The 18677-nt window shown below is 36.0% G+C and overlaps 1 protein-coding gene across 1 annotated transcript in view; it reads right to left on the bottom strand.

Moving 5' to 3' along the window:
- Positions 1–297: 297 nt before the first annotated feature.
- Positions 298–18677, bottom strand: part of LOC132553993 (Krueppel-like factor 6) — a 36169-nt gene continuing 17789 nt past the window's right edge. The window contains exons 2-3 of the mRNA XM_060218288.1: positions 6600–7344; positions 298–5797 (exon numbers count right to left, since the gene is read on the bottom strand). Coding sequence (XP_060074271.1) covers positions 5610–5797; positions 6600–7344 — 933 coding nt within the window. The 3' untranslated portion in view covers positions 298–5609. The remainder of the gene's footprint in view (positions 5798–6599; positions 7345–18677) is intronic.

The following is an 18677-nucleotide window of genomic DNA, read 5'->3' as shown; positions in this document are numbered from 1 at the left end:
CTTGTTTTGACATACTAGGCGAGTGCTGGTTTGTGTAGTTGACACATCAGTATAACAATCGTTCATGTTGATATATTAGGTAAGCAGTACATAGATTCAACTAGGTCTTCATGTTTTATCATTAATTCTATAATGTTTCAGCGAGATGTTTTTTCTCAATATATGTAACACTTTTTCTGATTTCCATCAGATGATAGAAAGCACAACCGATTGGATGGGAAAAAAAACGCCACCATTCCATAAACAAACAACAACGCCAAATTCTTAGTTGTAAATATATATATTTCAATAGTCTTTTTGTGAATAGTATATATACACAAACAGTATAAACAAAAATCAATATAAACATGCACTACAACAGTCAATAGACTTATGTATACACATCTTCAAAAATCAGAAACTGATTATACTATCATTTTGAATGTCCATTCATACACTTAACATTCAGTTTGATATCGAGGTGAATCTCCTTACATATCCAGGCCTCGGGATAGGTGTTCCTAAAATTATCAATTTTTGTTTCAGGTAATTTTAACCCTGCTAGGTGCAATTCATCTCTTGACTGAAGAGATCATTTTAGCCCTATCAGTTGAGCATAAGACTAATAAAGCAGATGTCATGGGTTCAATTTCTAATGAAGGCATGAAAATCATGACCTCTGTAACATCTACAGCATTCCTGCTCTGATTTCATGTATCATATATACAGGCCCCATTGACCAATGTCAGACTTGGTTAGCAAGCCGCATTGACCAATGTCAGTCTAGGTTAGCAGGCCCCATTGACCAATGTCAGTCTAGGTTAGCAGGCCCCATTGATCAATGTCAGTCTTGGTTAGCAGACCCCATTGACCAATGTCAGACTTGTTTAGCAGGCCCCATTGACCAATGTCAGTCTTGGTTAGCAGGCCCCATTGACCAATGTCAGTCTTGGTTAGCAGGCCTCACTGGCCAGTGTCAGACTTGGTTAGCAGGCCTCACTAGCCAGTGTCAGACTTGGTTAGCAGGCCTCAATGGCCAGTGTCAGACTTGGTTAGCAGGACCCACTGACAAACGTTAGACTTACTAAGCGAGCCTCACTGACCAATGTTAGACTCAGTTAGCAGGCCGCTGACTTACAGTGCCAGGCTTAACTAGCAGGTTTCCAGCAGACCAATGTCAGACTGGGCTAACAGGCCCCTCATCATGTTTATTGTAGGTCAAATATTGGAAACAACTTAACTGTACAAATCATGTGTTTCTCCTATCTTTGTGTGTATACAAATAAAATTATAAGAGAATAAAAATTTTTGCATCCTATCAAAAAGGCACCTATCTTTCCTACAGTATCACTTTTATCTTCTCCTAGCACAACATCCATTACATTTTTAATTGAAGATGGTTAAATAAAGAAATGATTTTTAATAATAACGATTCTTTCATAATTTTCTTCCTTTTTGTCTTCGTTTCTTAAATGTTTTTTTTTTTTTGTTCTTTCAGAATTTTTTTTTAATTCTGATTTCTCATTCTTCAAAGAATCATAGAGTATATTAAAACTTGTTTTCATAATTCCCCTTAACCTGAATGTTCTGAAAATACAAAACACATAAGACTCCTCTTTAACATTTATACCAGATTTACTTAAAATTTACTTTCTTTCAAATTTTTTTAAAATTTTGGTATTTACAATATTCCAGATCATTTACGCATGAGTTTTAGTCATCTCACATGTCAGATCATATACGTAAGGACAGATGGAATGTGAATGAAAGCTTGCATACAAACAAATCACAGAAGGGCAATGGTAGCGATAGAGAGTTGCGATTTCAGCCTAACAATGTTTATACAGTCTACCAGCTTAGTGACAATCTCCGATTCAGAGACTGACTTTTGGCCTCACAAGGTAAAATCTAGTGTTGCTGTAGTCTTATATATGTTACAAAGTGGTGTGAATTCCTAAACATGATTAAAAAGCTATGATTTTTGTCTTCCAGGGCTAAACTGAATTTTCTAATTCAATTCCAAATTCATTTGGTAATATCTACTCAGAATGTTTGCCTCATAAATCTGTAACAACATTAACTAGGGAGATATATGAATCAAGAATCACCTTCATTTTTTTTTTTTTTTTTTTTTTTTTTTTTTTTTTTTTTAATAGAGTAGCTACCATACAACATATAACGTAGCATATGGCATTTCAAGAATTCAAAAAAACTTAAATATTTGAATACTACAAGAAATCAACTTTCACCAAAAACAAGGCTTCTTTGTTCTAACTCTTTATTATCTGTGGGAAGATTACTGCATAACCAGCTCTGAAGCAATAGTAAAACAATTTAGTACCAGAAACTGTACTGTACAAATTCTGAAACATAGAATGTAAATTTCTTTTCTCTTGTAGGTAGACCAGACAGTAGAACATCATATATAGCTTATATTGATTGTAATGCCCGTTTAAACACATATGAGACAATGAATTACTTGTTACCAATAATAGCTTAAAGACTCTACAAAATGTGAGCAGTTATCTCCCTTTATCTTTGGGTTCCATATTAGCAAAGTGACTTTTTGGCTATAACTGTCTTGTGAATTTATCAACTGAAACTTTGTTTTTTTATCGTGAACATACTTGGCACCTGTTATGTCAGGTATATGTAAAACTGTCCAGCAATATTTGACCATGTACAAAATCATGTGCATGGTGTAAAAAAAAAACATTTTGGGACAACAATACTTTGTATATAAAGACTTGACAAAAACTAAATTTGGCATATTTTTACAATATTCTATATAAACTAAGAGAGAAAAGATATACAGATATATTCTAATAGATCCAATCTTTTGCTGTGATCAGTCCTGGCACACAATATAGTGACTCTATCAACAGACTATGAATCACTACAGATCAAATTTCACATTGTATCAGTAAATTTAAATTTTCAAAGAAAAAAAAAGTAGTTTACCAGGTACATGAAAATCAAATTAACATGTATATGCGATGACAGGTACATGTCAAGAACTTTGAGACCTTCTTTGGGTTAAAAATAGTCACAACAAATAGTCATGTTTTATTCTCTCCTCAATTACAGCTGGTTATACATGTATATGATTACAATGTTAGTACATGTTTAGTTCACTACAGCTAAATAACATATAAGTCATTCAGAGCCTAAGGTTATCAGTGACTCATTTCTATGGTGTTTTTTTTTTAACAATTTATAATCAAATTCATAGGTTTAACTATTAAAGTACGATATTACTTGTTCAAGTCAAACTCACACAGAACATACAGCTAGGAAAGCAGTGCGATTTCCTACACATTCTCCTAGCCATGGTTACAAAGCACTTACAGTTAACATCCAGAATTCAATAGTTATCAATTATATTGAGCTTACAAGATGGATGGTATTAGAAGTAAACAAATGATTCTAGTCAACAATCGCAACAAATAATAGTCAGTAATATTGTTTGTGATATTAAGGCAATCTTTTATAGTTTGAGTCTCCAATAACACCAAACATCTACACTGGGTAAAACACTGGGTGAACGCTCTTAATGACCAACAACAAATAATTGGTTCTTACTACTGACCATTTTAGTTAATACTGCAACATACAGATGTCACTATATCCAGTTACCATGGTAACAATCTGATGTTACTATTTATCTAGTAACTATGGTAACAGAAATGAATGTTAATGAAGAGTGTAACACGAAAAGATTGCCATCACAATTAGTATAAGGCAAGATAATGTTATATAATTTATAATTAAATATATCTATACATGTATATAAGTGGCTGAACCCCATCAATATCACAGTTACTGAACATATGTATACAAAGGCAAACTTAAAACGCAGTACATGTGTATACTATATAGTATATAACGTATATCTGATAATCATCATTAATAAAGTCATGATTCCGAGAAAAATCCAGCATAAAGAATGGACATGTATTAGATTAAGTCAGAAACCATATAGACATAGCAAAGGATGTACAGTGAAGACAACAGGGTAACAAAATACAGAAACAAGGAACAATCAAATATTTGATCATCAGTTAGCGACTTTCAGCCACCAGTTAGCGACTTTTGATCACCAGTTAGCAACTTTTCATCACCAGTTAGCGACTTTTAATTGCCAGTTAGCAACTTTTGATCACAAGTTAGCGACTTTTGGTCACCAGTTAGTGACTTTTCTTCACCAGTTAGTGACTTTTGATCACCAGTTAGCGACTTTTGATCATCAGTTAGCGACTTGATCATCAGTGTGTGACTTTCAGTCCCCAGTAAGTGACTTTTCATCACCAGTTAGCGACTTTTAATCACCAGTTGGCAATTTTTTATCACCAGTTAGCGACTTTTAATCGCCAGTTTGCAACTTTTGATCACCAGTTAGCGACTTTTTGATCACCAGTTAGCGACTTTTGTTCACCAGTTAGCGACTTTTAATCACCACCTAGCGACTTTTGATCACTGGTTAGCAACTTTTGTTCACCAGTTAGCGACTTTTGATCACTGGTTAGCAACTTTTGTTCACCAGTTAGCGACTTTTAAATCACCACTTAGTGACTTTGATCACCAGTGAAAGACTTTTATGATCATCAATTAGCGACTTCTTCACATAAAAAAGCTTGGAAAGAAAGATAAGGTCATTCGACTTGCTATTATCAGAGACAACAGAATTGTACAAGTAAGGGACAAGATATTATGATACATTATGAGTTGTCATGATAGGATCCTTGAACAAACTAGGGTAAGTACAACATATGTATCAGTAACTCAGTAGTGTAATATGTAACATTTCCACCGGAGGCCATCCAGGGGACATCACTGACACTTGTGACATCAGTAGCTAGCTAGAGGATAGGTGTTACGTGATGATCATCATAATAAATTTTAATGGATTTTAATAATAGGCCAAATTTATCACCTCTAATGAAATTTAAACGATAAAATTGACGAAAATTCATTAGAATTGGAATTACAGCCACATGATGTCTACAAACTCCTCCATTAATCCTTTTCAGACATTACTGTAATAAAGACAGAATGATGGATGGTTTCTTTACATCATTACAAGACTATTTAAAAAATGGTCTTCTAAGTTTAAGAGGTAGAATGTGAAGTAACACAGTGTGCCACAAATCTCAATTAACTTTATACTTGATCCATCCATCCATATGAAATGTATTTGTTTGATAACTGATCTTCTGTAGAATGTTTTCACACCTAGAACACATTGCTGTTCCTTTGATACATCATTGTTTGGCAACATGTCAATTGTTACTACTAAAGTTGAGTTTAACACATGTTTATGAGAAAGTTGAAACATAATTAAATGAAATGCATAGTTCTCCATTTCCATGAAGGCTACAGTAGGGACTTTGATAGAAAACATAGAAAAGTTGGTTACAAATGATTCACTATCATGTCATTTAGCCAGGACGTCTGGTATCACAATGGAAACATACAAATCAAGCATCAAGGTGACTTGATCATGTATATTCAAACTTCCAGATGATCCTGAACCAGAGAATCTCAACCTCCAAAAGCTTAAGGATGTCCAAATTAGGAAACGATAAAAGCACATGACGTGTCCTTGGTTACATGCCTAGATGTCACTAGTGCTATAAGTCTACTGTCTGGTGACGTTTCATATGTAATGCTAAATGGTCCGAACGTGAAAAACACCGCTCACACACTTTACATCGGAATGGTTTTGAACCTGTATGTTTACGATAATGTCGTGTGAGCTCGTCAGAGCGTGCAAATCTCCAGTCACAGCCTTCCCAAGTACACTTATAGGGCTTCTCACCTGCAAGACAGAAACATGATAATCAAACACCATTCAATTTACTGTGGCATCCTGCATATGTCTATGAACACCTCAAACAAATGTTTTAAAGTTTTCTACTACAAAGATTCTACCTCAACAATCATCATGCAGTGACACATTTTATTTTTTTTCTAACCCGAAAATTATATCATGAACAAATAATTGTTACAATCAACAAATAGAGTTTTCTTTATCTTCTGAATACTGAGAAACCTATATATATATATATATATATAGAGAGAGAGCAGTGCCGATGACGGGATATCCACGCCACATATATTTTTGCTGTATTCAGCAGTGACGGAAAACAGTTGTTTTTCGGTACATGTGGTAAGTTCACAGAATTACTTTCTTAATTTGCTTTATAATTGCGTTTATTAATATGAATTTCTGATGAAGTGATTTTATATGTAGTAATGAATAAGTTTATTGACTAAAAAACTGCTGAAGTTCTGATTAATTTTCAATCAAAGTTGCAGGATAAATAGAAAACATGGTCAGTGTCTTCATATATAAGCTGCATTTTGGCTCAGGATAGAAATTTTGATTTAAACAATATTTTAAGACACTGACCATATATTCTCTATCTATAATGCTTTATATAAACATAATATTGTTATTATTCTATAAACATCTGACAGAAATATAGACACAGTAATCTAAGTTTTCTGGCCGAAGAGAGTGAGTGTTGATTGACGTCAGATAATCACAATCAGCATACTGAGTTGATGATAACTATCTAATTAAATGTATAACACCTGAGATGATTTAAGTGACATACCTGTGTGTGTTCGTAAATGTGCTTTGAGATGTGAACTTTTAGTATAGACTTTTTTACATCCGTTATAAGGACATTTGTGATTTCTACGCCGAAGGTCAGGACTGACTTCAGGACGTATCCGTCCATTTACAGGAAGTGGTGGACGTTGCTGAGGTTGCGCAGTGTACGGACGCATTCGACCATTAGGACCAGCTACATATGCAATACGCTGGTGGCGATTTATCATATCAGCAGAGTTCAATCTTACAGCCACAGTAGTAGTTCGACCTGGTTGAGCAACAAGTCTAAGGGCAAAAGGGTCATTTGATTTTGGTATTATGGGAGACAATGGAGGGTCACCATTGTTGCTATCCCATGATACACCACTAGACGCTGAACTAAAACTGTGTAAACTAATTGTGTCAGATGGTTGATCATTCAAATTTAAATGTGCTGCTAATTCTTCCAATTTAGCTTCTGTTTCATCTTCATCATAATCCTCATCATCCTCATCTTCATCATCATCATTTTCATCATCTTCCTCTTGTTGATAAAGAGGTTCTGGGATCTCGGACTCCTCCTCCTCTTCCTTGTATTCTATTTTTATACTGTTTGGACTGAGGAATTTGTCTGGAGGCGGAGATCCAGACAAAGCGTTACCAGGGTAACATCCTTCCCATGGGACTCCTCCTGATCCCTTACTGATTTTTTTGAAAGATGTCAGTTTTGGTTCACTCTTGAGGTAACGCTCCATTTCAAGGCAGTTCTATAATGACAAAAAAAGGTGAACAGCATTAGAATAGTATAGACAAAAGCCTCAAGGTCAGCACAACATTATTGATATGAAAAACAGGTAGGTATCACATACAAATATATTTTCACATAGAATAGCTTCAAATTCATATAGGAAGACCTTTAAAGGTCTCAAAAACCAATTATAGAATATCACTCTTTATTGATTCATATGTAACATATTTTTATACAACACAAGACAAGTCTGTCTTTTGGATTTGATAGTGGTATATTGTTAAGAGTTACTTCCCTTTTCCCATGAGGTGTAAAAAACTAACATGTATTAATATATATATAGATATATGTAACAGCTGAGAATACCACAATATCCTGCCTTCTAATTAGTTTTATTAAAGAAAAGAGCAACCTAAGGCAGATTCTATCAACTAAAATATAAGCTGATGGTGTAAGTCTCCCTGGAGCCACAATTATCAGTCGGTTTACACGAGTCTCTCTGGAGCCACAAATCATTGACTGATGGTGTGAGTCTCCATGATGTCAGAAATCGTCAGTCGATTGCGCAAGTCTCTCTTGAGCCAAAAATTATCAGCTGATAGTGTGAGTCGCCACTGAGTCACAAATTACCAGCTGATGGCTTGAGTCTTTGCAGAGCCACAAGTTATCAGTGATGACTTTGAGTCTCCATAGAGCCACACATTATCAGCTGATGGCGTGAGTCTCCATAGAGCCACACATGATCAGCTGATGGCTTTGAGTCTTCCTGGAGCCACAAATGATCAGCTGATGGCTTTGAGTCTTCCTGGAGCCAGAAATTATCAGCTGATGGCAGAAGTCTTCCTTGAGACACAATATCAGCTGACAGTTTTAAGTCTCCCTGTAGCCACAAAAGCAGCTGACAGTGCGACTTTCCCACAATATCAGCTGATGATGTGAGTCAACACCATGAAGATACCAGCAGTATGTAGATAAAATAATTATATTGATCTTCCCTGGATGATAATAAATCATAATGATACATAAAAGTGTAGTATACCTACTAAGGCCTGTTTCTGTCTAAACGTCTTCAAATTAGTACAGGAATAAGGATTTTATGGTCTGTATATATATATATAGGTCAGTGCCAGTATAGACCATGTATAGCCACAGTTACGATATCTCTACAGACATTATACAGCCACAGTTACGATATCTCTATAGACAGTGTACAGCCACAGTTACGATGTCTCTACAGACAGTGTACAGCCACAGTTACGATATCTCTATAGACAGTGTACAGCCACAGTTATGATATCTCTATAGACATTGTACAGCCACAGTTACGATATCTATATAGACAGTGTACAGCCACAGTTACATGTACAGCCACAGTTACGATATCTATATAGACATTGTACAGCCACAGTTACGATATCTATATATACAGTGTACAGCCACAGTTACATGTACAGCCACAGTTATGATATCTCTACAGACAGTGTACAGCCAGTTACGATATCTATATAGACAGTGTACAGCCACAGTTACATGTACAGCCACAGTTACGATATCTATATAGACAGTGTACAGCCACAGTTACGATATCTCTATAGACAGTGTACAGCCACAGTTACGATATCTCTACAGACAGTGTACAGCAACAGTTACGATATCTATATAGACAGTGTACAGCCACAGTTACGATATCTCTATAGACAGTATACAGCCACAGTTACGATATCTCTATAGACAGTGTACAGCCACAGTTACGATATCTATATAGACAGTGTACAGCCACAGTTACATGTACAGCCACAGTTACGATATCTATATAGACAGTGTACAGCCACAGTTACATGTACAGCCACAGTTACGATATCTATATAGACATTGTACAGCCACAGTTACGATATCTATATAGACAGTGTACAGCCACAGTTACGATATCTCTATAGACAGTGTACACAGTTACATGTACAGCCACAGTTACAGCAACAGTTACATGTATATCTCTAAAGACAGTGTACAGTTACGTACAGCCAGCAACAGTTACGATATCTATATAGACAGTGTACAGCCACAGTTACGATATCTCTATAGACATTATACAGCCACAGTTACGATATCTCTATAGACAGTATACAGCCACAGTTACGATATCTCTATAGACAGTCTACAGCAACAGTTACAATGGGAACATTGACCCTGATTCACTGGCTATCAGTGTGGTATACATAATCATCAGAGTTATTGTCCCTGACAAGATTTTTATTATTGTCTGTCATAAATCTTCTTTCCTTTAACAAATCAGAATCAGCTAATTTTGACAAAAGAAAAACAATAATCACAAAAGCCAACGTTTCTTACATCAGCCATAAACAACCCCACATACAGCCATATATGGCAGGCACATACATGTATATTTCATCATGAACGACATCCAAAGAGTGCAGAACAAAACCCCAAATCAATAACTGTCCACAGTACTGCGTATCGTATACATATTAATGACGGCTGGTGTCTTGTTTCATAGTACCATATTCTTCTTAATGAGTACTGTTATCTTCCCAAGTATAATATACTGTAAAAATCTTAATGGGTACTTGTATCTCCTATCATCATACGTACAGACTGAATACTGTGTAAGTCTTAATGGATACTTGTATCTTGTATCATCATACATACAGACTGAATACTGTAAAAATCTTAATGGGTACTTGTATCTCCTATCATCATACATACAGACTGAATACTGTGTAAGTCTTAATGGGTACTTGTATCTTGTATCATCATACATACAGACTGAATACTGTAAAAATCTTAATGGGTACTTGTATCTCCTATCATCATACATACAGACTGAATACTGTGTAAGTCTTAATGGATACTTGTATCTTAAACCATCAAACACAGACTGAATATTGTGTAAGTCTTAATGGGTACTTGTATCTTAAACCATCAAAAACAGACTGAATACTGTGTAAGTCTTAATGGATACTTGTATCTTAAACCATCAAACACAGACTGAATACTGTGTAAGTCTTAATGGATACTTGTATCTTAAACCATCAAACACAGACTGAATACTGTGTAAGTCTTAATGGGTACTTGTATCTTAAACCATCAAAAACAGACTGAATACTGTGTAAGTCTTAATGGATACTTGTATCTTAAACCATCAAACACAGACTGAATACTGTGTAAGTCTTAATGGGTACTTGTATCTTAAACTATCAAACACTGACTGAGTATTGTATAAATCTTAATGTGTATTTATGTCCTTCATCATCAGTGGTTCGTTAATAAAGAAAAGTTGAAAGCAGCCCAGTTTTTCACTAACTTGGCAAATTAAAAATGTCTCAGTATTTCATTAACCTGGGAATCTGAAAGTGATTCTGATCGTGCATTAACCAAGAATTTTTGACTGGAGAAGTTGAGTGTCCCAGTAATTTGTTAACTGGAGAATTTGAGTGTCCCAGTAATTTGTTAACTGGAGAATTTGAGTGTCCCAGTAATTTGTTAACTGGAGAATTTGAGTGTCCCAGTAATTTGTTAACTGGAGAATTTGAGTGTCCCAGTAATTTGTTAACTGGAGTATTTGAGTGTCCCAGTAATTTGTTAACTGGAGAAGTTGAGTGTCCCAGTAATTTGTTAACTGGAGTATTTGAGTGTCCCAGTAATTTGTTAACTGGAGAATTTGAGTGTCCCAGTAATTTGTTAACTGGAGAATTTGAGTGTCCCCGTAATTTGTGAACTGGAGAAGTTGAGTGTCCCAGTAATTTGTTAACTGGAGACGTTGAGTGTCCCAGTAATTTGTTAACTGGAGAAGTTGAGTGTCCCAGTAATTTGTTAACTGGAGAATTTGAGTGTCCCAGTAATTTGTGAACTGGAGAAGTTGAGTGTCCCAGTAATTTGTGAACTGGAGAAGTTGAGTGTCCCAGTAATTTGTGAACTGGAGAATTTGAGTGTCCCAGTAATTTGTTAACTGGAGAATTTGAGTGTCCCAGTAATTTGTTAACTGGAGAATTTGAGTGTCCCAGTAATTTGTTAACTGGAGAAGTTGAGTGTCCCAGTAATTTGTTAACTGGAGAATTTGAGTGTCCCAGTAATTTGTTAACTGGAGTATTTGAGTGTCCCAGTAATTTGTGAACTGGAGAATTTGAGTGTCCCAGTAATTTGTTAACTGGAGAATTTGAGTGTCCCAGTAATTTGTGAACTGGAGAATTTGAGTGTCCCAGTAATTTGTGAACTGGAGAATTTGAGTGTCCCAGTAATTTGTGAACTGGAGAATTTGAGTGTCCCAGTAATTTGTGAACTGGAGAATTTGAGTGTCCCAGTAATTTGTTAACTGGAGAATTTGAGTGTCCCAGTACTTTGTTAACTGGATTGTTAACTGGAGAAGTTGAGTGTCCCAGTAATTTGTGAACTGGAGAATTTGAGTGTCCCAGTAATTTGTTAACTGGAGAAGTTGAGTGTCCCAGTAATTTGTTAACTGGAGAATTTGAGTGTCCCAGTACTTTGTTAACTGGATTGTTAACTGGAGAAGTTGAGTGTCCCAGTAATTTGTTAACTGGAGAATTTGAGTGTCCCAGTAATTTGTTAACTGGAGAAGTTGAGTGTCCCCGTAATTTGTGAACTGGAGAATTTGAGTGTCCCAGTAATTTGTTAACTGGAGAATTTGAGTGTCCCAGTAATTTGTTAACTGGAGAATTTGAGTGTCCCAGTAATTTGTTAACTGGAGAAGTTGAGTGTCCCAGTAATTTGTTAACTGGAGAATTTGAGTGTCCCAGTAATTTGTTAACTGGAGACGTTGAGTGTCCCAGTAATTTGTTAACTGGAGAATTTGAGTGTCCCAGTAATTTGTTAACTGGAGTAGTTGAGTGTGTCTTAGTAGTTATCAATAAAGATCAGCCTATTACCATATACATGAATAGGTCAGGTCACCCTAAAAGTATACATCACTGAAGTAGGGAAAACTCATCCCAATATGATAGTGAATACATTTCTTCTAAGAGAAATTTGAATGAAAACAAAATATTTAAGATGATTGTGGCACTGACTCATTTTTGGGGGTGTACTGAGCCAACAAATGTATTCACAGCGTGGGTTTGATATGCATGAGAAAATGCTGAGAAAGTTTACAAATTTGTGGGTAGGTGTTAAATGGTGTGTGACAAGATATGCCTGACTGAGCTGACAAATAGAGACAGACTACCTGTGATCAGATTTTTGCCACAGGCTTTACTTCAACCTGTAGCTTGTCTTTCATCTTTAAATTTAGAATTAACTACAAGAGGCCTATGAGGATGGGATGATATGCATTAACCACATAGAAACTTGAAAAAGAGGTCTTAGAAATGTGCATTGATTTAATCAATAATTTCTGCAAATTTGATCCCTATGAACTTGAAAAATAAACTTTTACCTCAAGAACCAACAAGCTAAATTTAGACAAACTTACTTCATATTTTTTCAGTATTTAATAATTCAATCACATCTAAATGCTATGACTGTGATGTCTTTGCTTGACCTCTGTGACTACGGACATCTGACCGCTCTACAGACATCTGACCACTGTAAATTTGGACATTTACTGTTGTGACTTTGGACATGTCAGACTGCTGTGACTTTGGGCATGTCTGACCGCTGTGACTTTGGACATGTCTGACCGCTGTGACTTTGGAAATGTCTGACCGCTTTGCATGACTGGACTTGTCTTAATGCTGTGACATTTGGCATCTGTCCACTGTGACTTTGGACATATCTGGCCATTATGACTGCAGACATGTCTGACCCCTACGGTTTTGAACCTATGACCTCTGTGACTTTGAACATAACTGCTGTAACTTTGCACATCTGACCGCTGTAACTTTCCAATCAATTATTTTACTATCTCTGAAAGCTGTTGGTGTTTTTTTAACATCTGACCTTATAATGACTTTGTCAGAAGCAGATGACTTTATTCACGTGACTACGTTATACAATCATGTTTTACTTGGACATTGTAACGAATGAACTATAAATTAAACACTTTCCTCAAAGGTTTTATGTAAATGTCATATACATAGCATACTCAAAATACACTCAAACCACAGACACAAAACTATGCCTTTCAAGTGAAATTCATTCAATGAAATACTAGGGAATAACTATGAAATCCTATTGTATGTTGCTGGCACTCCTTTTGTACAAGCAAAACCAAAAATTTTAATCTGATGTTCAAACACACAGTGGCAAAAATTGTTCTAGCTGTTTATCAATGAGTGACAGACACAGATCGACCTACCACTACACTTGACCCACAAACTAGACCTTGTGGAATCACCGAGACGGAACAAACAAATGTAGGTGTATAGCCCACGCACAGAATGTGAAGATTTTCATGAAAAACTTTCACAAATTCAAATGCAAAAAAATCAGAATTTTAAAATTTATGACACTTATCCTGGAAAGAAACCTCTTAATAAATTATCATAAAGTAAACAAAACAGCTAGGTGGTAAATCTGATAAATTTACGAGCATGTGTGATGGGTCGATTGATACAGGTAAACCCATTCAGGTTCACCCATACAAGTTTTAAACCTATAGAAATTGTCTGTCGGCAAGATTCTTAACAGACTTCGGGTATTGAGCTTCAATATTATGCCATGTATGTATAAATTGGGGTCACATCTAAGCAATGCTGGTGTTTCACAATAGGCAGAAACAGGCTGGTCATGAGGTTACAGGGACCCCGGGCTTAGAATTACTTATGCATTTAAAGAAAAATGTTTTCTTTTCTTTGGAGGACTTTTTGTGTTATAGTGAATGGTGTGCCTGTTTATAATATCTATTCACAGCCATGTTTGGCATTCAAAACTATCTGTAATACAATACTATTCATATAACACGACAGAAAAATATTCCCACAATCACACAAGAATTCAGGGAACTTATTTTAAAAAAATATTCAATGGTATCAAGACAACTAAAGCAAAATGCATCTATCATATACGTACTTCATTTTGCGAAATTTTCCTCGGATATCTCTGAGGTTTGTCTTACATCTTATACAAAACTATCTCATTTGCATATTTTGACACATTGGTATACTTAAGTCATTATGTAAGTGGCAGGCAAAACTGTTGCATTATTATTCAATTGTGTAGTGTCTATCCCCATATCACAATAACTAAATACCTTGAGACTTCAATGAAGGTCTCGGCTTTAACTAGCATAATCAATACTTATCTACAGTCAAAATCATACGCAATTGAATTCACATGGATAGGAATGTCCAATGATTGAAAAGCGACATGCAAAATAAGAGATATGTTTAATATTCATGACAAAACATTTCTGTTATATGGTTGAGGCATGTGGTGTTGGCTTATCATCAATGGAGACAATCAGGCCAAGTCTCATCCTACTAATAACTACACTTTTATATGTATAAGCACCAATCAGGTGATTACAGCTTTAATCTGCGGCTTAGGGTCACCGTATACTGGGTGTCCCGCGGGCAGCATGTCCTAATACTCCGGCCACAGTTCGCCCTGTGACTAATATGTAGTCTGATTCCGTCCACTACAATTGTTAATCCTAATCTGCAACACACACCTGAATATTTTCTACATAATAGATCCTATGTTGAACATAGATGTTTGAAATGCCATTGTTGTAATGAGTATGATCCTTGCTTATATCTGACAGCCTGACCCATGGTCTAAATCAAAACAATTAAGGAATGTTTCAAACATATCTTGTACAGATATATCAGCATTCCACTAGAGTCATCAATACACCTACATAAATCTACCTTATACAATAGCCAAGAATTAAAAAACACAATGAAGCACTGAGTGTGAAAAAAATAAATATCACACGTACAATGATAAAGCTGATGTACAGAATTTCAGTTGCCAAAAAAAAGAGACCACAAATTGAAATACAAGGAGCAATGATTTGTGTTCTTTGTAAAACTCCCTTTAAGTATTACAATCATGTCAAAGTTTTAAAATGCAGCGGAATAAAGTGAATTAACTTTAAATAAAGAATAGATTTATCCGATATCTTAAAACGAAATTTAACAGGGTAGCTGATGAAGAAGCAATCAATCGCGCCAAAAATAGCTGGAATTCTATCTGATATAGTTTGAAATGACACCAGTATAAATAAGTCCTTGTTGATATAAACCTGAAAATACAGTGCAATATTTGTATGTACACAAACTTTACAGAGGCGTTCTGTACAGACTGAAGGAAACTTATCTATTCTACTTAGTAGGATTGCTGGTGTTATTGCAGCATGTCTGTTCGTATTTCTCATTTATTCTTTATAAGAAAACCCCTTTGTTAAACATGATCATTTAGCCCTCTGGTAGGTAAGGATCAGGACTTTATATAGCCTAATAGATAACCAGTAGATGGGATAACTCAGTGTTCACATATTATACAAAGTTTGCTAGGAACTTATCTTTCTTAGTTTACTGCTAAAAAACATCCAGTCAGTTGATGAAAAGAATATTTGATACCTTCCCTAACTTTGCCTTCTCACTATTATCAAAATCTCAAATACTTAGATACTTATATACAGTGATAAATGGTTGGTTTCAGTTTACAGCACTCATGTCATACTTTCACAGACGATTAAAGCCATTATATACACAACTTAACTAAACAAGTGAAGAGAAAATACATTCTAGTGATATTGACTGAAGTAAAACTAGACTATTTGAAATATCAAGACAAATCATGCACTGGTATTTTTTATCAATATTGACTTTTTATAAGCATGATTCCATTTATGATCTTTACAGAACCGAATTCAGAAATTCTTTGAGACATTTCTGTGAGAGGTTGGTATTTACAATAAACACATATATGCCCTTTTCAAAGTACATGACAAGCCCTTCATTGACTATAGACCTGCATTCTACCTGTGATTTGACGTCACAAAAAGCTCACAGCATATGCGACATCACACTTTAAACACTTGAGAATGCAGACTGATCATGTTGGACACATGGGTTTTCGTGACGGCATTCTGGACTTTGTATGGCAATGTATTGTAATTTAAGTGGGACCTATTTTTACAAAATTTTATTTGTTTTGATATCCCCACAATAGATACTTCTTAGCTTAAGTATGTTTTAATCTGATCTTTGCATTGGGACAATATGATCACAGCTATGTGGAGGTGACTTTGTCACGATCTCATCACCGTAATTTAGGGGTGAGGTTGGGTGGATATGATATTGGTTATTTAGAGGTGAGGCTGTGACGATCTCATCACTGTAATTTAGGGGTGAGGTTGGGTGGATATGATATTGGTTATTTAGAAGTGAGGCTGTGACAACGTGATCCCATTTATTTAGAGGTGAGGTTGGGCGGATATGATATTGGTTATTTTGAGGTGAGGTTGGGCGGATATGATTATGGTTATTTTGATGTGAGGCTGGGACAATGTGATCACCAGCTAAATGTTTTAGTCGGGTGAACATACTGTCGGTGTTTCCTACCTGGTGTAAACAACCTTTTTTGGATACTGCTGTGGTCACTGACCCTTTCGACTTTTATTCATTCTCTGCAAGTTTTAAGTTTCATTTGTGTTGTACATAGATCACATGGAGGCCTAGCAGTCAACTAGCCTTTATTTTGACTTGAAGTTTGAGAGAAATCATACAAACAGAGAATTGTCATCATATCTTATATAGCCCGACTAATCCTGGTGTGATGATGACTAAGGAAGCATATGTCATATCTGGAGTAAAGTGAATTATTTAACACTGTCTGTCACAAGTTTACACAATAGATTTATCATTTGAAGTTTTATTCCCCAATGGGCCCCCTTTCCTCTGCTCCTTTGGGAGTTTTACCCTTTATTTAAACAATAATAAACTGCTGCCCTTGAGAAGACCAAACTTGGTTAATAACCTCTTGTGCTGTCTTGAATTTTAGCTTACTGATATATGTAGTTAGCCACCGTGAAGCCGTGACAGTTTCTGAATGATAGGTGTTTGTCCTTCATGCTAATGTAAATTATAAAAAGCGCCACTGGCAGATCCACATTCCAGATATTTCACAAGATACATCTTGTTTATTTGTTAAAATTTCAATGATTTTGTTAGACAAATAGTAATAAATAGTAATTTATGATCCTATATCATGCCTAAGGTTTGTGGACCACTGCCTCACCTTATAAAAGGCACGCAATACAAGTGTACTGGTGAATTTAAGTGGTGTAATGGGGAATGAAATGTCCATAAACACAGACTTGACGATGAATCATGAACTGAAGTCAAGCACTGGTGTTCAGTCATCTGGTCCTGGGTTGGACTCACAGAGGACGCAACAGTGACCTTGGTAATGTTTGTTCCCAGTAGGGGATATCAATAAATACCTATTATACATGGAATTTTTTATAATCAGGGGGGATTAAACAAGAGACACAGATTATCTAGAGATTATGTAAACAGAGACGGTATCAGCTTTAGGGCTGTTCAACAATAGCACTTGTATCAGCTGGATTAAGTCTTTGGGTAGGTGATAAATAACACAATATAATACCCATCCTAGTGTCTGTTGTAATCTTCCTGTCTACACCACCTGTCAGAGTACTTAGGAATTCCTAATTAAACAAGAACGGACACTGGAAGAAATGTAATGAATTTGCCTCGGGTGTTTGTTGTTCCACCCTACAATAATGGACCACTTATCACGGTGAATACACAATATCAATGGTGTATTGGGTATTGTTGATACAGATGAAATTGAAAATGGTGTGAATGTTTGTAGTTCAATGCATGTCTTGTTAACATGTTTAAAATCACTACACAAATTCAACCAATCTTAATATCAGTTTCATACCAGACAAGTTCAAGGAATCCTGGAATGCGAGTCATTCATCAAGACAGATGAGATCTCACTAAAAAGTTGTAAAGAGAGTCACTCCTCCATATCAAGGAAATATCGCTAAAACCTGGGATGCGATTTGTTTTACCGGATCAATGAGAAATTGTTAAAAGGAGAGTTGCTCCTCTATAGCAGTGAGATTTTCGATGAAACCTGGCATGCGAGTCGATCCTTCGAGCCAATGAAATTTCACCAAAAACCTGGAATGTGAGTTGCTCCTTGAGACACAAGAGATCTCATTAGAACACAGGCTTCGAGTGACTGTTTCCTGAACAAAAGTGATGGTCCTCAGGGTTCCTAGAGCATGCGAGGTCAGGGCTATAAGCTAATTAATGCCCTACAGCAAGTGTGGGGTAGGGGTTAGGGGGCAAGGGCCCCAACAACATGTTGCAGTGGGGGGAAGGGGTTGCAGAGAACCTTAAGTAAAAACAGGGTGTGAGGCTGGAGTTCTCTAGGAGTAGGTGACGAAGGGCAGCT

Source organism: Ylistrum balloti, unplaced genomic scaffold, assembly GCF_031769215.1.
Source record: "Ylistrum balloti isolate Yb309-2 unplaced genomic scaffold, AGI_CSIRO_Ybal_v1 Utg370370, whole genome shotgun sequence".
Classification (NCBI taxonomy): Eukaryota; Metazoa; Mollusca; class Bivalvia; order Pectinida; family Pectinidae; genus Ylistrum; species Ylistrum balloti.
The sequence above is the reverse complement of the archived record's forward strand: the minus strand, read 5'-3'. Positions and strand labels throughout refer to the sequence as shown.